Source organism: Ursus americanus, chromosome 6 (genome assembly GCF_024610735.1).
Source record: "Ursus americanus isolate L20-20 chromosome 6, mUrsAme1.1.p, whole genome shotgun sequence".
Lineage (NCBI taxonomy): Eukaryota > Metazoa > Chordata > Mammalia > Carnivora > Ursidae > Ursus > Ursus americanus.
In genome coordinates, this window is record NC_142132.1 from 17,415,880 (window position 1) to 17,438,459 (window position 22,580).

Consider the following 22,580-nt stretch of genomic DNA (forward strand, 5'->3'; position numbering starts at 1 on the left):
GAAGAAAAAAGAAGGATTGGAGCAGAAATGATTGAGATAGAAAACAGAACACAATACAGAAAGTTAATGAAATCAAAAGTTGGCTATTTATTTATTTATTTTTGAGAGAGAGAGAAAGAGAGGGAGAGAAAGAGTGCATGGGCAGGGTGAGGGCCACAGAGGGAGAGGGAGAGAGAGAATCTTAAGGAAGCTCCATACTCAGCGCGGAGCCCGACCTGGTGCTTGATCTCACGACCCTGAGATCATGAGCTGAGCTTAACTGACTGAGCCACCCAGGTGCCCCCAAAGTTGGCTCTTTGAAATGATCAATGAAACTGATAAACTTTTAGCTAGAATAACCGAAAAGAAAAGCACAATTACCAACACTGACAATGAAAAAGGAACATCTCTACTGACTTAACAAAAATTAAAAGAATTATAAAGGAATATTCTGAATAACTTTATGCTAAAAAATTAGACAATTAAGGTGAAATGAACAAATTCCTAGAAATATATGCATTATCAAAACTGACTCAAGAAGACATAGAAAAATTGAATAGACCTATAACAAGTAAATAAATTGGATTAGTAATTTAAAATCTTCCCACAAAGAAAAGCCCAGCACCAGATGGCTTAAACAATGAATTCTATTGCATATATGTTTTTAAAGATTTATTTATTTATTCCAGAGACAGCGAGAGTGTGTGAATGGGGGGAGGGGCATAGGGAGAGGGAGAGAGAATCCTTGAGTAGACTCCCTGATGAGCTCAGAGCCTGATGCAGGGCTCGATCCCACAACCCCGAGATCATGACGCGACCCAAAATCAAGAGTGGGATGCTCAACCGACTGAGCCACCCAGGTACCCCATTATTGCATATTTAAAGAAGTAATACTGATCTATTTTCTAATAGAGGAGGAGAGAATACTTCCCAACTCATTCTATGAGGCCAGTATTACCGATACAAAAGCTAAACAAAGACATCACAAGAATTACCCACCATAAACATAAGACACCCAAATCCTTTACAAATATTAAATTGAATTCAGCAACATATTAAAAGGATTAAGCACCATGACCAAATAGATTTATCCCAGTAATCCAAGGTTGGTTTAACATATGAAAATCAATTAATGTAATACACTGCATCAATATAATAAGGGACAAAACCCACATGATCATCTTATTAGACAGAAAAAACATTTGGCAAAATTCAACACCTATTCATGAGAGAAACTCTCAACAAACTTGGGATAAAAGAGAATTTCCTCAATCTGATAAAGGGCATCTATGAAAAACCCACAGGTAACACCATCCATATTGATAAAAGGCTGAATGCTTTCCCCTGGGATTGGGGCTGAGGCAAGAATGTCTGCTCTTACTACTACTGGTCAACTTTGTACTGGAGGTTCTAGCCAATGCAGTCGGGCATGAAAGAGAAATAAAAGGCATCTTGATTGAAAGGGAAGAAATAAAATTATCTTCAGTTACAGATGACACGATTCTATATGTAGAGAATCTTAAGGAGTCTACAAAAAACTACTAGAACTAGTAAATATAGCAAGATTGCAAGATACAAGATCAACATACAAAAATTAATTGTATTTCTACATACCAGCAATGAATAGTACGCAAATGAAATTAAGAAAACAATTTAACTGACAACAGGACCAAAAAGAATAAAAAAATTTAGGAATAACTAACAAAATAAGCATAAAACCTATACAATGAAATCTATAAAATATTGCTGAGAAAAATTAAAGATCGAAGTAAATGGAGAACAAGTTCATGTTCGTGGACTGGAAAATTCAATATCGTTAAGATGGCAATTCAATGCAAGCCTTATTATATCTTAGCAGGTTTTTTTTTTTTTTGTGGAATTTGAAAGTGAATCCTTAATACACACACACACACACACACACACACGTAAATGAAAAGAACTAGGATGGCCAAAATAATTTTAAAGATAACAAACTGAAGGACTTCCATCACTGGAGAGCAAACTTTCTATAAAGCTATAGTAATTGAGACTGTGTAGTATTTATCGGCATAAGGGCAGACATTTAGATCAATGGAACAAGACAACAATTCCAGAATTAAACCTTTACAGTTATCAATTCGTTTTTGACAAAGTATCCAAAGCAATTCAAAGATGCTAGGGGAATTGGATGCCCATATTTTGAAAAAAATGAACTTAGACCATTTTCCCACACTATACACAAAAATTCAAAATGGAACACAGACTTAAATGGAACAGCTAAAACTATCAAACTTCTAGAAGAAAACCTAGAAGAAAATCCTTGTCATCTTGGGATAGGCAAAGATTTCTTAGGCAAGACACTAAAAGCATGATCCATAAAATAAAGAATTGATAAACTGACTTCCCCCAATTTAAAAGCTTTTACTTTTTAAAAATTCACCGTTAAGAAAATAGGCATAGAAAGGCAAGCTACAGGCTAAGGAAGAGGATCTGCAAATCATGTATCTAATAAAAGACCTGTACCCAGAAGCATAAAAAATAAAAACTCCCCAAATCCAATACTAAGACAAACAACTCCATTAAAAATTTATACAATTAGAAAAGAGCTAAATAGACATTTCACCGAAGACCATATACCAATGCCTAATAAGCATATGAGAAAATGATCAACCTCAATAGTCATTAATAAAATGCTAATTAAAATGAGAGGGCACCACACATCCACCAAATGGCTCTAATCAAAAAGATGGACCCTACTGAGGACATGGGGTCCTCGCACTCTGCAGGTGAGCATGTAAACTGGCACGTTTACTTTGCAAAAATGGTTTGGCAGTGAAAAAAAAAAAAGGTTAACAGATACATACGATATGACCCATTGATTCTACTCCCAAGCATCACCCAAGGGAGATGAAAACATATGTCTATACAAAGACCTGTATGCAAAGGTTCATAGCAGCATATTCATAATAGCCCTAAACTCAAAACAATCCGAGGGCCTACCAGCTGGTGAATGGATAAACAAAACGTGATACAGGCATACAGTGGAATAATACTCAGCATTAAAAATAGCAAATGACTGATAGACGCTGCAATAGGGATGAGCGTCAAAAACATCAGGCTAAGCAAAAGAGGCTAGACATAAAAGATTACATACTGTATGATTCCATTCATATGAAATATCTAGAAATTGGATCAGTGATTGCCTGGGGCTGGGGGTAGGAGCAGGAATTGACTCAATGCAAACAGGCATGAAGGACTTTGGGGTGATAGAAATATTTTTAAAATAGATTATGGTGATGGTTGTACAACTCTATAAAGTTACTATAAATCATTGAACTGGACGCTTACCAATGGGTAAATTTCATAGTATATAAACGATACACCTGTGAAACAGGAAGTCCACAGGCCAGCAAGGGCCGGCCTGGGTTTCAGGGTAGATGGTGTAGTAACGTAGTAAAGGCAGTCTTCCAGACTGAAGTAGCCTACCTTCCTGTCTCCCCTTTTCGTAATGGCAGCCTCTTTATTTCTTTCGGTCTGTAATTATTTACTTGTTTCCTTGGCTGCCTCCTCTATGAAATGGAAGTGTGTAAGAGCAAGGTTCAAGTATGCATTGGTCTTTGGGGTAGCCTATTACCTATTCTGTTGCTTGGCACATTACAGATATTAACAAATATCTGATGAGCAGATGATGTTGAGAAAGAGAAGAAATATTTGAATTTTCATTAAAAAATCAACATATATTTGCCTGGATTGTTTACTAATATCTTTATCATGGAACCTTATTCATTTCAGCAAAATTCCCTATCACGTGTTAGGCATGATGTGCTTGATACTAGGGAATGAGATTAAACAGACCTGGTTTGTGTCCTCAAGAAGCTCATGCCCTAGTAGAAAACAAGACATGGGGTTCTGACATCTATGAGCATGAGTGGTGTGGCTCAGCATATGGGAAATCTGGAGGAAAGGGGCAGGGAATCGAGTGCTACCTTGTGGCTCAAGGTAAACTGGTTCATAGCTTAGGATACCACCTGCTTATTGCAGAAGGATTTATACCTCCTTTACTCAAATTAGTGTGGTATTGTAAATTATCAGCCATATTTTAGGGCATGGTCCTCAAAATGTGTTCCAGGGACCCTTTCAGGGGTTCCATGAAGTCAGAACTATTTTTATAATAATAAGATGTCATTTGTCGTTTCCACTCTCCTTCTCTCGAGAGTGTATAGTGGAGTTTTCTAGAGGTTCCACATCATAACTGACATCACAATAGATTGAATGCAGAAGCACCTATGAGACTCCAGCTGTCCTCCATTAAGCAAGACATTAAAGAGATTTGCAATAACATAAAACAATGCCCCCTTCTAATTTTGTTTTTGAAAATATAGTTATTTTTCCTAAAAATTTTTGTTCATATGTAATCAGTTGATTATCATGATTTAAAAATGAATTAGTAAATACTTGGGGCGCCTGGGTGGCACAGTGGTTAAGCGTCTGCCTTTGGCTCAGGGCGTCATCCCGGCGTTATGGGATCAAGCCCCACATCAGGCTCCTCCGCTATGAGCCTGCTTCTTCCTCTCCCACTCCCCCTGCTTGTGTTCCCTCTCTCACTGGCTGTCTCTCTCTGTCAAATAAATAAATAAAATCTTAAAAAAAAATAAAAATGAATTAGTAAATACTTAATTTTTTCTGTTTCAATTTCTAATACAAAAAATATTGATCGAGGTAACCCATACAAACAAGAACTCTTTGGGGCTCTCAGCAATTTTGAAGAGTGTAAAAGTGTCCTGAGACTTAAAAGTTTGAGATCTGCTATTCTAGGGGGAAGCAGAGGGAGGGATTTGGGGCATTTTATATACAGAATCCATCAAACTGGACACTGAAAGATATTTATAGGGCATAAGTGAGAGCCACTGATGGCCATGGACACTTGCAAAGATATACAGAATGAGTTCACTGGAGAGAGTTATGGAAAACTGTGAGTCCTGAGGATGTATGTACTAGGTCAGACCTCAAAATGCAGCTCGGGGGCACAACGGCCCGGTTGTCTGGTACCCCAGCCACCCAACTGTACAAGTGCGCTGTGGCGGAAAACGCTCTAGCACTTATAAACGAAGCCATTCAAGAGAACGGGAAAGTACCGAAGTTAGCGACTTACAATGAAATCTTACACCGATTGCTGAAATATTGCTAAGTGGAAGAGAATGTGATCAGGCAGAAAAATCTGGATCAGGATATGCTAAGAGACAGGAATAGGCAGCCTCTAAAGAACAGAGGATGGCCCAGTATGCTGTTGAGAGTGTGAGCCTTGCAGCCTGATTACCTGGGTTTGATCCTGGCTTTCTGCCACTCTCAAGCTGTGTAACCTAGGACAAAGTCCTTACCTCTCTGGGCTTCAGGATACTACCAATACCTATCATATCAGGTTGTAGTACGGGTTAGATGAGATAAGTCATAAGACTGATTAGGTCATAGTGACCACTATAAAAGTAAAGAGTTGATCTCATTTCCATAACCATTCTCTTGTATGTGGGTTTTTTTAAATTTTATTTTTTAATTTATTTTAGAGACAGAGACTGCGAGCAGTGGGGGGGCAGGGGAGGAGCAGAGGGAGAGGGAGAGAGAGAATCTCAAGCAGACTCTTCCCACCAACCGTAGAGTCTGATGCGGGGCTCAATCTCACGACTCCATTATGACCTGAGCTGAAGTCTGGAGTTGGATGCTTGAACCGACTGAGCCACCCAGGTGTCTCTGTCTTGTATGGCTTTGAAGGAGGGTCTTAGAAACTTTAGAGCTGCCTTTGTTGGGGAGGGGCTTCTCTGTATCAGCTTCCATGGTCATTGTGCCGACAAAGCCCTCCAGGAAAGTGGCTGCCTCTGGGAAGGCACCTGGAGTCCCCTAGCGCACTCCTCATGCCCGTCTACCACACGCATGGACCTCGGCCCCTTTTCCTTCCCTTTCCCACCACTCCTTAGTTATACCACCGGCATGTGTGGGAAAACATTAATGGCTGCTTCCATTCAGGGCTGGGGAGGGCTTTCTCTGTGTAAGTTTACAGTGGAAAACAAGGGAAAGACTAAATTCCAAAGCCAACAGGGGCTGAGGGATCTGCCTACATCTTGGGTTTTGCCATGAGGTGAAAACACATGGCTTCAGAGTGTAACACGAACAGCCCTGAGATCTCTCCAGGGTGGAATCTATGTTTTCAGCTATGCAGAAATACTTACAACGAACCTTTAAAAAAGTCAGTGGGAGGGTGTGTTAAATGAAAATCAAGATAACCTTTCTTAGGTATGCTTTCCCTATAAACTCCAAAACCTTGCCATTTGGAGGAGACTAAGAGTTGGAGAAATGCCTTAAAACAGGAAGTGTCTATTTTTCTCCAACCTCGCTTGAGTTGGGCACTCTTGGGAAGGGGAGGCTTGCCATTTGTAGACAAGAATGAAGCCTTTTGTGAACGGCCTAAGTACACCACTGACTTGCTTTAAAAAGTGTCAAAGGCTATTTTTGGAGAGCATGCGGTTCACTGTGCCAAACTGAAACACTGACTTATCGCCCGATTTAGCATTAAAACATTAGAACTTACAATTTAGACTCCTCTGTTTATGCCAAATGAGTTTGTCAACATGCTGCACGTATATTTCTGTTATCATAATGAAACCAAGAACTGGGCGGGAGTGGTTTCTCACTGTTGAAGGCCAGGCTGAAAGCACTTCGGAACACGGAAATTTGAGCTGCCCTATCCTATAGGCAACTTCTTTCCCCCGAAGAGCGAAGAGCGGATGCTGGGTGTAGCTACGTTAGTGCATAATAGGTTTATTCTCATTCACAAAATAGTAATTACTTTATGGTTCCAAAGTAAAACTAGTGTAAGACACACACTGGCAGAATTGCTACAGATGTGGTCTCTGACACGTACACACTATTAATCATACGGTCAGATTTGAACATTATAAAGTACAAGGCAGACAACCATTAAGTTCAAGGTCTGGATTGATAAAAAAAAAAAGAGAGAGAGAGAGAGAAAGAGGAGAAAAAGGATTAGCGTGCCCGAGTCTGCCATTGTGTTTGAACGTATCGTTTTAAAAGATATCATTTATCTCTTTCCCCGACTTCGGCCCATTTTATTTCAAGGTCGGTCTGCCTTTTGTTTGGTTCCTTTCACTCTGACACAGATGACAGTTCTCGGGAGAAGTGCAGCCCTTCGGCTGTCCGGCTCACTCGCTGGCCTGAGACAGGAATGTGCTTGTCTGGCATGCGCTCAGGAGAACCGAGACTCCCTGGACCCCGGGGCCCGGGAGAGCAAGGAGCACGTGCAGGGCCAGCCCGGCACCTAGGCGGTGCAGGCCTTTGTCACCACCTGCCGCAAGGGTTAAGGTGGCCACGGTAATTATGCCAAGGCCATGCATTACTCTGACAAAGTAATCCATCAAATAATTTCTCACAATTTCAATTCACCCCTCGAATTTTCCTTACCTCCAAAGCCAGCTGGATATTATATTACTGAAGCTGTTGAAAGGGTGGAACACTAGCCATGGAGCCAAAGGCCACGGCAACTATGCAATGCATAAATTTTTATTGTTTGCTCAGTATTGAAATCTCATTAGGGTCCATAATTCATCTGAACACCGTGAACATTTACATCTGTTGATCATGAGAACTTAGAAGGAATGTACACCTTTGGCTAACTTGTTTTTAGAGGAGGCCGTGTGTGTGTGTGTGTGTGTGTGTGTGTGCATATATACTCATATGTTTTTAGTCCTTGAACAGCTGTGGTTTAAATATCCCTTACTCAAACCAATTTCCAACCTGAATTTAAATATCCCAAAGTTGTTTTCATTTGGCAGCTTTTAGACAAAGACTCAGTTCTCCTCGAGTCCAGCTTAATCAATGTTGGAAAATTCCACTCATTGCACATGGGCCTTAATGCAGCTCTGCTGTGTTAATTACATCAGAATTATCCCAAAGATTACACACCTTTCATTCAATGTATATGTTTTTGTCTTCACTTAACTACGCCTTCAAAATCTACTCAAGAGAGAAAATAGAACCATGACTGTTTGTGGGTTCTAGGGGTATTCAGATTTGTGTCCACATTTTTTTTTCGGTGTGTGTCTATTTACACATCTTTCCTACCAAGTTCGACCCTTTGATCTGGCAGGTTTTCATTTACAAGGCTCTTAGCAGCTCCATGAACACCATATTTTGAAGGTGACAATCACAGAATCACAGAGTCAGAGCTGGAAGGGCAAGGGGCCTTCGGGGCCATCGAGCCAGGCCAGCCCCCGGAGCCACGACAACACCCCTGACAAGTGGTCCTTCAGGAATGCAGCCGTTTTTGGAATGAACTATGGCAGCAGCTGAAAGGCTCTTAGCAAACACTCCCTAGCAGTTCAGGGCAGAGAGGAAGAATCCTGTGTCCGATGAGAAGTCCGGAGGGAATTTAGGTAGACCAAATGTAATGACCCAGACTGGCATCTGGCTGGGGTGCCGGCTTTCACGGCCCCACTGTAATTCCAGCTGATGGCAGTGACACCTTCTGATGAGAGGCCTGTCGACTGCAAGCTGCTCTTTAGCAGGACTTCACTAACACGCTGTGATGGGAAAAATCGGATACAGATGTTTTCACTCAGAAGGTTTTGGAAATGCTAAAGTCCTATCTTCTCCTCAAGGAGAAAGGGCACGCACTTCCACTCGGGAAAAAGAAGCCAAAGGGCCTTCGCACAGGGGCCAGCCTGATCAGGCCTCTGTGCAACATCCTTTTCCAGGGGGCTCTCCAAGTCAGCGCTAGGGCTCGGGGTCCCGCCCTCAGCAAAGCCTTGACGGTCTCGGCACTCCGCTGCCTACAGCTGGACACACCAGGGGGAGCACGCCCCGCAGCAGGGCAATGGGGAGTGACGTGGTGCCAGCCCCGCGCACCAGTCTGTCTACTCTAGGGTGAAAGGCAAGAGCCCCGGGTCTGGGGATGCAGTGAGGAGCAAAACCAAACAGATGCCTGCCCTCCCTGAGCTTACCGACTTTATACCAATGTGCTCACACCCGCCCAGTACACAGTGGCAAGCTGTAAATAGCCCCAGTGCTGCAAAAAATAGCAGATGCAAACTTCTGAGAGTCGAGAAGACGGGGCTCGCGTCAGGTGGAACTTCTAGAAAAGCAGGTGCTGAAGTGGAGTTAGGAGCAAAAAAAAGTGTACTGAACGGTAACACCTGTGGAAGATAGGCAGGGAAGAAGCAAGACTGGGGAGGGAAAGGCTGCAGACCATCATGCAGCTTGAATACCAATGAAAGCAAAGGAGAGCGTCAGATCCCATGCAGGTGGGACCAAGTTCCTGCCAACCTAGCGAAGAGCCCTGGGGCAAAGCTGACGCCATGCCACGAGAGGAAGCCCACAGTGGGTCTGGGACCTCCACTGTGCTGTCAGTGGCTGGGGGCTGCCTGGGAAGAGCTGGGTACCTGTAGGTGCCAATACCTGGAGCGAGTGCATTCCTGGGAGCCGGCTGGCTGCACCCCCATGGCTGTTATGGGACTGAGCTCTTCTAGGGGCCTGAAGAGGGCTTCCCTAAGGCAGTGAAGATACTGGCTAGAGAAATGAATAATGCACTGGGTTAATAAGTAAGGGAGGAGGGTGGAGACGGGGGAGGGGGAGGGGGAGACTCCAGGTGGGTGGCCCAGCATGTGCAAAGGTCCTTTATCTGGAGTGGCATGCCCCCGGGACGGAGAGAAGGCAGTGTGCCCAGAGAGAAGGATGGAAGGAGGTGAGCCCAGGGAGAGACAGAGATCGGATCGTGTTGACCTTGTGGATCATTGTAAGGATCTGGTTTTCTATCAGCTAAGCGGCTCTGAGGGAGTTACTAACTTTACTGACATTTAGTTTCCTAATCTGCAAAATGGGAATAGCAATATATGCTTTGTAACATTGATGCGAGCAACTGAGTGAGATCATACATATTGCGCTTTTAATCTAGTGCCTGGTACATGGGCAACACTTGGTAAATGTTGGGTATTACAGAAAACGTAACTGGAAATGCCTTTTGAAAGAAGGCAAAGGAGAAAAATGGACTTACTTTTGTATTTATTTTCAAAGGTTTTAAAGTTTTATTCTGAAATAACGTGCGTGCATTTGAACAGACTATATGCGAAATTGCTCAATTTGCTCTCCACCGAAAGCATGATGCTATTCCAATCCTCAGGTGATGGGATTCTAGGCATACCAATAAGCTTAGAATTAAACAATTAACACTGGCAATTCAGAGCTGAATAAGTAATAAATAGGTCATAAGAGAAAACAAGTCCAGGAGAAATCTAAAGAACAGGGGAGCTCTCGGGGAGAAGAGCACATCCCCCGTGAGAATGCAGCTAGGGACAGCACGGTACCTCTATACGGCAGCACTACTGAAAATACGGATATCGTCTCCGAGCTCACCGGTTTAGGGGAGTCATCGTTCAGACACCTATTTTCAGATGATTCCAGACCATAACATGCAGGAAATGAAATCACGAAGAGATAAAAGATGAATTCTGGCTGTCTTCGCTCAGGCTGACTTGAATGTCACAATAAACTTTTTCCTAGATGGTCTTTTTTTTTTTTTTGAAAAGTAGGTGAGCATGTGCTAATAGACTAAGGAATATTCTCTAAATTGATGCCCAGATGATCTGAACCGGCCAAAAATAAGTCGAGCCTCTATGCTACTGGCCTTGAGTGCGTATGCGTTTGGGATAACCTGCCCCGTGGGGCGAGAAGGGGACAATCTCTCCTAAGGAGGTGCATTCACCAGAGACTAGTTTCCTGGGTGGCCGTTAGCAAAAGCACTGGTCATTTCACGACTGCGATGCCCCTGCCGTGCTTGTCACTGTGTCAAAATCCAGTCTCCCCTTAAACAGATAAATCCCTGCAGCCGCTGTTTTATGAACTCACACATGACTCCCTTTGACTTCTCAGCATCTAGCAAATTCGCAAAGCTATCATTCTCCTCTGTTTATCCCCTGGTCTATTCCATCGGAGAGGATTCTGACTACCTCCGACACTTAGAGGAGTGAATAGCGGTGAAAATATCTGGCTTCTACTCACGGAAACCTTGAGAGGAGAAGTTGGTAGACTTATGCAAAAGAACTGCACCTGTGCATGTTGTCTGATGTTTTCCCTCTTTTCCCTGTTCAAGCGGTGATAAAGCCAACGTGAGGTTTCCACAGCCACCCAAACAAAAACATCTTCGACAATTTGAAAGTATTCCACACATCAACTTAGATGATCATTTTTCGTCCCCTAAGCTCCTAAACTTCTCTTGCGTATTTCTTTCCCGTGCCAAAGCTTATCAACTCTTAGGTCATCCTGATTTGTCAAAAACTGCTTGGATCACAGGGTTGAACCTAAGCAGATTGGACAGGGATTTCTTCATTCAGACCAAAAAAAAGTCTGACGAGAAAGTTACTTATGTCTCCCAGTGGAGGAAGGAGTGGCCCACCTTTGCTCCTAAGTTGTGTGTTAGTATTGACTAAACTCTCAAAACAATTTTTTTTTTCAAAAGGGCTGCTACCCGATGGAATTACTCCAAGCTCTGAACCTTTCATTACAGTGAGTCATACTGCAAGTAATTTTAAAAAACCCTCCCAAGTTTTCTTTTTTGCTATAGATTTGCCAAGAATTCTTTCAGTAAAATAGGAGTTAACAGCGGAAAAAAAAACAACCACCACCCTTTTAGTTCTACACAGAATAATTAAATATGTTTAAAAATATAAGATTTGGTGGAAATAGAAGATTCTGTGAAAGACTTGTACTCAGTGTAGATTGGGTCACACAAGGGTTTGTGGTTATTCGTGGGTAATTGGCTCACGTAGCCACGTGTGACAAGCGCAGTCTTGGGAGGTCAGGAGATTGGCTAGTGCTAGCCACCTCTGGGAACCTGTCCCAGGACTTTCTAGTCCTGCCTGCACAGAAATGGGTTTCCACCATGAGGATGGCAAGGATTCTTCCAAAGGCAAAAGAGAGATAGGCACTGATGTGCACTTTGATTTTGCTTTCTGTAATTTAAAACCCAGTCATCAGGTATGTAAAACAGTTCTGACCTTTTCCCAGATAGGAAAGAAGGACTTCGAAAGGCGTGATTGGTTTCTTTCTCAGCAAGCCTTATGAAAATGATTTTTTAAATCAAGTCAATGCAACTCAAGACTTGGAAGCGAGAAAGTGACAACTGTGTGACGTCTGTGGAGGTTACGGTGCATGTTGGACATATTCGGGGCTGTGAGAGGCTAGGGACAGCGCCCCTGGCTAGCACCCCACACAAACGGCCGGCCGGGTGGACGGTGCACGACAGGCAGCAGCTGTGAGATCTCTCTGCTCATGACCATCTCGTTCCCGGGACAGCGCGCAGAACAGACCCTCTCGTGCCAGCCCGGGGCCCGCGTCTGCGCTCCTCTGCTCCAGCCCTGCCTCTAAGCTCCCCGAGGCTGCAGCAGATGTTAAAAACTAAAGTTGAAACCTTTAAGCTGTAATGAAGGAGTTCACAGGGTTCATAATCCCAGTACCCCAGCCCGATTCTCCAGCGATCCTGCTGAAATCTTTCAAACGGTCCTCAGCACTAACACGGTGCACGAAGCGCGTGCTGAACACAACGATCTGCCCGTGATTACCCTCGGCTGTGGTAAAACAATCCCACTCCTCGAGTGAATGCAGGCTGCAGCAACAATGGTGTTATTGACTTGTTGCTCCGGCTCTATTTAGTTATTACCCTCGGGGCCACAATCAATAGACTTTGCACCAAGTCAGCCTAATAAATCCCAGGCTCTCGCTGGAGGTTTGCCAGGAACGGCAAGAAAATCTATGGCAGGGAGACTCTTAGAGTGCAAAGAGAGAAAGCTGCACTGACAGCTGTATAAATTAATTAACAAGGAACTGTTTATTCTTCTCAAAGATCAGACTGCACATTTACCATCATTGAAGAAGTCACGAAATTATCTGGTAATACAAAAAACTCCCACAAATTTGGATGCGCACACAAAAGAGAGACCTGCGTTCTATGGCAACTTGTTTCTGTCTTTATTATATTTTCATTTACTTGGCTTACAAACTTGCCTTCTTTGCACTAGTTCTGGTCAGTCTCTCATTTCCAGCTCACTTGGACAAACGCAGTCTGCCTTGATAACTCTTGGAGCGTATAGTTGAAATCGTCAATGCAGTAAAAATACAATGCTGATCATTAACTTTGTTATGTTCTGGGGTTTGTTGGTTGTCTTTGTTTTGTTTTTTGTTTTTCCCCTGCTGTCAGGAATTTGAATCTTGCTTGTAATGCAACAGTGGAGGGAAAAATGCTTTAGGTGATACAAACACTAAAAGGTCACGGAAGTAAATGCCAGGTTATTTCAGATCATTGCAAAGGCATTCTAGAGCAGATCTCCTTACTTAACAAGCCAATGGTGTGAAGACTCAGTGGCAAGGATCCAGGATTCTGCTGCTTTAAGACACGTTAAACTAAGCTTGGGCTAGCTTGGGTGTGAGACAATCTTCTCCCATAGATTGAAAGCAAATGTAAGAGATCAATGGGGCTCTCGGAGCTTATTTGCTACTGCAGTAGCTCCTTCTAGAATCCTTACAGAAAACTTTTCTTTTCCCAATTCTGTCTATGCTATTACAGAACCCGTAGCTTGACAGAAAAAAAAAAAAAGTCTTTTTAAATGCTGAGTGATTTTAGTTTTTAAATTCAAGGGTGGGAGTGTTAGAAATGGTCTTTAAACAGAACCACAACATCCAACCTCAAATATCACTCAGCAGATTGGCCAACGCTTGGTGAAAGTCTATTAGCTACAAGGCACTGAGGCGGCCATTGACTGCCTGTGACACAGGCATCATTGTTCCCAGGCGTGGAAAGCTTATTTCATTGCTTCGGTCTAGCCTGGGATATGTCAGCCCTACTGCATGTTAACACACTCCCGTGAACACAAAAGGGCACAGCAACCCCCTCAAACACATACCCTTTAACTTGACAGGCCCTCAGGAGATGGGGGGGGGGCACCCACATGGACACACATGAAACCCGTTTTATTGTGGGGCTGCTAATTGTGTTGTCCCAATAATTTATTGCCTCTTATAAATGGTTTCCAGGTAATAAGAGTTAATTGACTCAAGAGACTTTCATCCATTGCAATTATCTCCTAATATCGTACATTAGGCTCATGTACTTTCTATTAATCAGGTCAAATGTATCACCTGAATAGACACATGGAAAAAATGGTGGAACTTGAAATCACCATCCCAAACTTATTTCTAAATATGCTCACAAAAAGTTGTTCATCCTCAGAAGAATGGACTTCCCTCAGCACAATCTGGCCTTGAGCTTGGAGCCTGGGCAGACCCACAGCCCTCCAGAGTGCGCCTACTTTACTCCTATCTCATTTTTCATGAGAAGACCAAGGTTCAGAAGGGGAAGCGGTGGTTCTGGGGGAGCCCCTGGAGAGTCAGTGGCAGAGGCAGGCCTGGGTCATAGGTTTCTTGCCATCGTTTTCTTGCATTCTCAAGTTTCGACTGAGATGGACTATAGCCATGAGAAGAACCTTTGACCAAACAGAGATGCAGGGGAGCATCTGCTAGCCTTCATGCCTCTGCCTCAGCCTATTTCTGCTTCTCTCTCCCCAGTAAAATAGCTCCCGAGCTACTCTCCTGTGCCCTCAGCTCCAGACCTGAACACTCCGCCTCTTTTTGTGCCACCTTCTCCAATACCCTCCCCATCAAAATGTTTCAGTTCCAGGTTCCATGGCTGTAGGGCCCAGTGGCATGTGCATCAGGTCCCTAGCTCTGTTGCTACTCCTTGTCTTGCCTCAGCCAAGTCATTCCTTGTCTCTTGAGACTTAGTTGTTCTCTTTTCCCAAATGAGGGAGTTGGAGAGATTTCGAAGATTTCCTATCAGCTCTAACATCCTAGCATTTATGCCAAAGGCCACTCATGGGTTGTCATGCCTCATCATGTTTGCATAGCTCTTCTTAATGCTCCCAGTGTCTTTATGTCCACCAGCTCTCTGCTGCCGGCTCCAGGTAAGGTGTTCAATTCTGGCAATGACAGTATGACTTAACCCATGGGCAAGACACCACTGGAAGGAATTTCAAGCCCAGGGCAGCAAAAAAAGTCTCAATTCACACTCTGAAGATCCCTCTTGGTCCTCTCTTCCCAACATGTAGGCTACGCTAGATAGGCTGTCACTCGATCTTATGGCCACAAGTTTTCTTTCCAATTAATTGTCCTTGCCAGACTCTCAAGGCGCTACTTGCAACACTGACATGGGTTGAGGCCTGGGCACCTTCCAAGCACATATTCTGCCAAGTTGAGGTGTGTCTAAGCATCATTCTTCTTCTTCTTTAAAAAATATTTTATTTATTTATTTATTGAGAGAGAGAGAGAACACATGAGCAGAAGGAGGAGCAGAGGGGGAGGGAGAGGGACAAGCAGACTCCACACTGAGCACAGAGCCCGATGCAGGGCTCTTTCCCAGAACCCCGGGATCATGACCTGAGCCGAAACCAAGACTCGGACACTCAGCCAGCTGAGCCACCCAGGTGCCACAGCATCATTCTTTTCTAGGCCTTCCAGTGGTTAATGCTGTGGGTGGAGAAATGCAGCTAGCACAGGATAGTTTGTGGGGTGGGTTTGTTTGACCCATGGAATCTGCTACTGTGTGGGGTTCTAGGGTTATGGCCTCTATTATCTGAAGTAGCAGACACATAGTTAACTTTTGGCTTGACCAATGGTGGAAAAGGGGAGAAGAATATGATGAGAGTGAGCATACATCCTTTGTGTGGCAACTGGATACCAGGTACTATGGGCTTTTCTGTACATAGGAATGTTTTCTTTAACCTATTTGATAATACTGGAAACTTCTTATCATTATCCTACTTTAGACATGAGAAAACTAAGGCTCAGAGAAGTTAAGTTACTTGTTTAAGGTCACAAGCATGGCCAAGAAGCTTGTGACCAAGAATTGGCTCTTAGTCTTTTGACAGAAAGGTCAGAAAGGTCAATTCTCTTTCTATAACAGCCTACTTCTGCCCCAAAGGCCTGGAGATGGCAGGGAGGTAAGGGACAGGTATAAGTTAAGGTGATTAAATCACTACCTCCTTGGTTATTTTTACATCCAATTAATACACTCACTCTAGGAGCTATAGAGTTACACTCTATGGCTTGCAGCCTAGAACTTCTGAGAGATGAAGTGGCTCTCCTGTTGTGAAAGTTGACTCTGCCCATCCTGCTCTGATTGGCCAATGGGCTTCCAAGGTGGACTGGGCTGAGGTGTGTCTTACTGGATGACCACATCATTCCACAGTTCTTTTTCTTTCCTTAAAAACACAGTTGTATAATTGGATATCCACATGCAAGAAAAGAGAGTGGGACCCTTACCTCACACCATATATAAACGTTAACGCAAAAGCGGATCAAAGACCTAAATGCAAAGCCCGAACTATAAAACTCTTAGAAGAAAATACAGGAGTATATCTTCGTGACCTTGGATTTAGCAACAGATTCTTGGATATGATACCAAAAGCAAAAAGAAATAGACAGACTATATTTCATCAAAATGAAAAACTTTTATGCTTTAAAGGACACTGTTGGGAAAGTAAAAAGATTACTCACAGAATGAGAGAAAATATTTGTAAATCATATAGCTGATAAGTGACTTGTATCTAGACCTTATGAAGAACTCTTATGACCCACTAATAAAAAAGAAAATGAACACAATTACAAAATGGGAAAAGGATCTGAGCAGACATTTCTCTAAAGAAAATATGCAAATAGCCAATAAGCACATGACAAGACCAATAGTCATCAGGGCAATGCAAATCCAAACCACAATGAGATACCACTTCATACTCATGAACACAGCTAAAATCAAGAAGTCAGATAATAACAGGTATTGGTGGGGATATGGAGAAACCAAACCTTCATACACTGTTGTGGGAATATAAAATGGTACAGCTGCTTTGGAAAACAGTTTGGCAGGTCCTCAAAAAGTTAAAACTGGAATTACCCTTTGACTCAGCATTCTGCTCCTAGGTTTGTGCCCAAGAGAAATGAAAACATATGTGCACACACAGACTTGTACGTGAACGTTCATAGGCGCATTATTCACAATAGCCCAAATGTGGAAAAACCCCCATGCCCATCAACTGATGACTGGATAAACAAAGTGTTATTTGGCCATAAAAAAGAATGACCTACTGACACAGGCTACCACATGGACAAAGCTTGAGAACATGCTGAGTGAAAGAAGCCAGCCACAAAATATCATTATGATTCCATTTCTGTGAAATGTCCACAATAGCCCGTAGAGAAAGGAGGTTAGTGGTTGCTTAGGGCTGGGGAACAGCGACATCGGGGAGTGATGGCTAAAAGTAAAGGGGCCTCCTTATGAGGTGATAAAATCATGTTGATGGGTACGCTTATCTGTAATGTACAAAACCCCCACTGAATTATGCACTTTAAATGGGCGAATTATAGGGTATGTGAATTATATCTGAAAAAACGCCCTGAAGCTACCCCCAACATGACTGTGCCCTTGGAACTGCTCTGTGGTGGAGCTCCTTTGCTGTGTAGCAGCCAAGTCCGACCCCACGTCCCTTCCCAGCTCCGAGGCTCTGTCCCACTTGGGCAGGTGTGCTGCTCATTTCAGATGTGCCTTCTTCATTCATCCTTCAAGGACGGAGAGAAGGAGCTATGTGCTCCCGGCCAGGCCCTACGTTAAGCTGTGCACGGTTACATCATTTAATCCTTACTGCTCCCCCCGACAGGTACCATTCCTGTCTCCACAGAAACATGGGGAAACTGAAGGAGTTTAGGTAACTTGTCCAAGGTCACACAGCTAGTAAGTGGCAGCTCCTGGATTTGACCTTGAGTGCATCCGACTCCAGAATTGGGCACATGGGGACCTTAGTTTTGTATGAACATGTGACATTGCCCTGGTGGTGGTGGTGGGGGGGGGGCTGTGTGCACTGACGGAAGCCTCCCCTTCCCCTTGCAGCCTGGGGAATCTTGAAGGCCTCTCCATTCTAACCTGCCCAGAGTGTTCTCTGGGAGAGCCAGAAACTTCTTTAGAGAGAAGCTAGAGATTCCTTTTGAGAGAAGTCCTATCCATCCTGTTAATTTCTAAAACAAGTTATTTAAAACTGGAGGGGGTTCGTTTTCCCCCGAAGCAGTCATAGCTGACACTTTGAACCCATCTTTACACGTATTTGTTTCTGAAAACCAGTTTGTTTGTGGTTAGGAAAAAAACATACTCATTGAATTTTAAGGAGTTATTTCTATAAACATGTGGCAGAAGTAGGATGTTACGAGATTTAGCGATGGAATTAATTTTCTTTTTAAAAAACATTTGGAGTTAATTACTCCCGTTCATGAGGCTGCGTCTTTAAGCCAAATTTTTGTTTTCATGTCAAACCAGAAGACTCGCTGTACAAGTTAACGCTTTGATGCAGTGTGCCCACCTCTGCCGTTGACTTACGGTGTCATCGTAGGCCAGTCACTTGCCTCTCTGGGTTCTAGCACCCTGCTGGGGTCCAATAACTATGGAGTACCATTGTCAAACACATAACTTGAGTGGGTTGGATCAAATCAGAGGTTGCCAACTGGCAGCCTGTGGCCAGATCCCACCTGCCAGATGTGTTGGTTTGCTCTGCTCGGTTTTTAATAAAAAAAAAAAAAATTTTTTTTCCTTGCCATATTTGCTAAAGGGGAGATTTATAATCTAGAATTCAGACGTTCTGGAAAACTCAGAAGACAGGCCTCAGTGGGTCCACTTTCCCCCAGTGAAGCAGTGGAATGGATCCTAAGAAGCCTTTTCAGTGGGGCACCTACTCTCCAGTTTTCCTCATCTCCCCCTGGCTTGTTTTACTCACCTGTGATACCCACCCGGTCATGGGCACTGCGTATGCCCCCTCTCAACTGGATCCTTCCCCTGGTTCCTAGCTGCTCTCCCAGGCTACGCCCTAAGCTTGGTAGTGTTCCAACAGGAAGGTAAAAATGAGGTGAGACACCAGGCCCTTGCTATATGCTTTTCCAAATACCATCCCGAGCAATGGGATGCAGAGACGGGTGCCCACAGCACGAGGCAAGAAAAGCCCTCGTGACTACCACGTTGGCCCTCACGCTTGACATCACACGCATGGCAGAACCTTCCGAGACACTGGAGGGTTCAGCTCTGACCACTGCCCTCCGGTGCCCAGGGCCTCCAGCTCCCGGATGGGCGTGCATCCAGGTATCAACCGGGAGGCTGCTGTTGGCAAGTCTAGCCTGCTAACGAGGAGAAGGCAGGGAAATTCCATGGTTTCATCTAACATTCCAAATGGACTTGGACTCCAAGTCAACTCATTTCCTTCCTTGCAAGAACTGGAGACAAACAGATCCCGCCAGTGACCTGACAAAGCCTTCCCCGACAGCATCGGAGGAAGCGTGGGCCCTTCCACGCACACGGAGGCCTCGCTTCCCAGTTACCTCATCACGAGGCCCCCGTGACGGTCGCACCCCGTGCGGGCCACCGGCAAGGCCTGTGTTCTGTATTCTCTCAAGTCGGCAGGGCTGCGGGGGGGCTGATCCGGATTTTCGTCTGACTGGTGGATATAATTAATTGCAAATTTCAGCTCCCCCTACTTCACACAGAAATTATTTGGAGCGTGCATGTTATTTCTCTTTTCTGGCCCTCCCGGTTTTTCTTTTAAGAAATGAGTAATTGTCAGTCCTACAAGGCCAGAATTACTTCCTAATGTGATTTTTCTTAACGTCTTAGTTTGAAATAATTCCAAACTTCACAAGAAAGTTGCAAGAATAATAAAATGAGCTCCTAGGAGCTTCACCGAGATTTACTGATTGTTATTATTTTGCCCCAGAAGGCTTCCCATTCTCTCTCTCTCTCTGCATAAATGCACATTTCATTGGGGACCGGTGGCGAGTCTGTTGTAGACATCATGCCCCTTTACGTTACCAGACACATTTGCCCACGTCAGGAAATTTAACAGTGGTATCACGCTAACACGGAATCGACAGCCTGCATTCTAATCCTGCCACCTGTCCCCATAATGTCCTTTATGGCCCCCCTGCCACCCTCGCCCCTGCTCCAGGACTCAGTCTAGGGTCACGCACGGCCTTTAAGCTGTCTAGTTTTCAGGTCCGTTTGATCTCCTTTAATCTGAAATCCTAAATGTGGTTTTAAACATGTTTTCTCTGTGGCACCAGAGAACCAGAACACATAGAGGTAGACGGTGGAAACATGCAGGGAAAGAAGAACCCCTCCCCGAACGTCATGGTGAACTGGTCAGCAGGCGGAATATACCGAATGTTCCCTTCGGCTTCAGCAGTTGCTCCAGGAATTGCATTATATGCTTCCAGTCGACAACGCAGACTTGTGGAGTCCGGAGTCTTCCATTTTGGTCTTGTGCTTTCTTCCAGAGACGACTGCCATGTCCTGTTCTAATCGCCCTCAAGTCTCTCCAGAAAGAGCTCTGCGGAGCCTAATTACATTGCCAGGGTGGTAGAAAAGTGCCCCCCCCTCGTGTCTCACAAAGCATCTAAATCATGCCATTATACCACAACAATGGATTCTCACACTCGTCAGGCAATTTGTTTTAATTATGTAAATCACTTCATTCTCTTTTCAAATATCTGCAGGGAGCTGCAAGCCGCTGCAGGTCAAAATAGGCTGCGGAATACGACAGAGAGGGCCCGACGATGGAGGCCTGGCTTGGTCCTGGTGGTTATCTGTCATACGGTGTTGGGGTGCCGGGAGAGAGTGGGGCACCGAAGTCCCAGAAAAGGTATCGAGATGTAAGGCGGAAGTAATGTGGAGTCACCTTTCGGGGACAAAAGTACCCCACAGCACATGGCACAAAGCATGGTGATGCATTTTATCTGACCTCTGAGGGGAGAGCAGGACCCCAACAGGTGCCGTGTCCTCGTCTTACAGCACGCTCTGCAGCCACACCACGCACTAGCTGCTGAGCCAGATGCAGTAAAAAGAGAACCAGGAGTCACCCAAACACTGGAAAGTCACCCCCTCCAAGGTGCCTGGTGAGAAGACTGGTCTGGGGAAGGGGCTGAGCACTTAGAACATTCTGGGTTTTACACCATCTAACCATGTCTTGTATGGAGTTGGTGTTTTAAATAAGTAGGTTAAATATCCCCCTTGATCTTCAAACAATTTTCTAAATTATTCTTTTTTCATCGTAACTAAGAAAATTGGGAGAATACGGAGAACCAGAGGAAAGGAAGGAAGGGAGGGAGGAAGGAAGGCAGGGAGGCTGGCTGGCTCCTTTAGCTGAATACCTCGAAACAAATGCATTTAACACTAGACGGTATTTGCTCCCATTGTTCCAGCATACTCCACACTGCTGTTACGAGTTTATGCCTCCCTGTTCTCAGGACTGGGACAAATATGTTTTGTATAACACGCTAGAATGGTTTCTCTATTGTGCTTTTAATTTGACAGCTCATACTTCATACTCAGTGCGGGATAGCACGCACTTCTTTTTGGGCATTAAGCCTGAAGTTAGGGTCTGCTGCCCCCAGGTGAAGAAGGGACTTGGGAGGCAGGAGAGCCAAATGGTTGAGAGTTTGGGTTCTGTGGTCAGACCATCCGGATTCAAATCTCCAAATCGCATCTTACTGGTTGCGTGACTTTGGGCCTTGGTTTTACCATCTGGAACAGGACGTGATAAAAGTTCTTACCCCAAAGGTTGGTGTGAGAATTAAAGTGAGAGGACTCACATCGAGAGTTGAGCACAGTACCTGGCATACAGGAACAGTACATACTCGCTGGTGCTACCATTACTATGACAACATGGTTTGAAAGGTCAGTTTTAAGCCACAGATTAAGAAGCTGACAGATTTCCCTTCTAAAGAAGAAAAGTTCACATGGCTAAGAAATTCATAGCTTAAAAGCTCTGTTTGGAAGGCCATGCAATCCATATGGAGCAAGATTTAAAGAACTAACACCTGAATGCAACACTGCTACTCCTTTCTCACTAAACCACACCCCCTGTGAATCTCGTCCTGTTGCCTTTTTCTCTTTATGGCTTCAAAAAAAGAAATCCTTGGCATCCATCTCCTCCCATGTAACTGCCACTACACCAGTCTCACAGCATCTTAAAATACTTCTACCCACTTAGAACGTCGACGCTAACTTATGTCTCTTTCTCCCTAAGGAAAAGGTTAATGAAGAAGCAAATAGGATGGATTCTGCAGGACCTTTTATTAAGAAGCCACCACGTTCCCTCTTCTTTATGACGGCAATCACAGGAGAGGAGAGGTTTGAGCACTTTCTGTTTTTCTCTCTTCTTTGAAGGGCATGGGCACATCCTTCTTTCCGATGGGGATTAGGGTCCCGGTTTTCCTCCTGACTTAATTTGAATGCAGCCGTTTCCTCTTCAGGTGAGGCTGCCTGGAGCAACCGGCAGGTAAGAATCAGATACCAACTGCTTCCAGAAACCGCCTGTTTCTAACCATTACGTCTAAAATCGTATTTAAACCTAAGTTTATAAACCGGCTTTTAATGGAATTTAGTAAGGCTTATAACCAGAAATGTCAAGTAACTCTGTAATAATAATGTTTATCTTTGGAAGCACCAGCTTTTCATTATTTATCATTTACACATGTGGTACATTACT

The 22,580-nt window shown here is 44.1% G+C and overlaps 1 protein-coding gene across 10 annotated transcripts in view; it reads right to left on the reverse strand.

Moving 5' to 3' along the window:
• The window catches only part of VTI1A (vesicle transport through interaction with t-SNAREs 1A), a 358,597-nt gene that overhangs the window by 35,530 nt on the left and 300,487 nt on the right, over positions 1–22,580 (reverse strand). For 3 of the 10 annotated variants that reach the window (XR_015724729.1, XM_087862702.1, XM_087862703.1), the window contains one exon: positions 1,876–22,354. The exons of the other annotated variants lie outside the window; for them this stretch is intronic. Coding sequence is in view for 2 of the 3 variants with exons in the window: in XM_087862702.1 (XP_087718828.1) it covers positions 22,315–22,354 (40 nt within the window). In the remaining variant the exon portion in view is untranslated. Of the gene's footprint in view, positions 1–1,875; positions 22,355–22,580 lie in introns of those variants that run through there. 10 annotated transcript variants of the gene reach the window in all.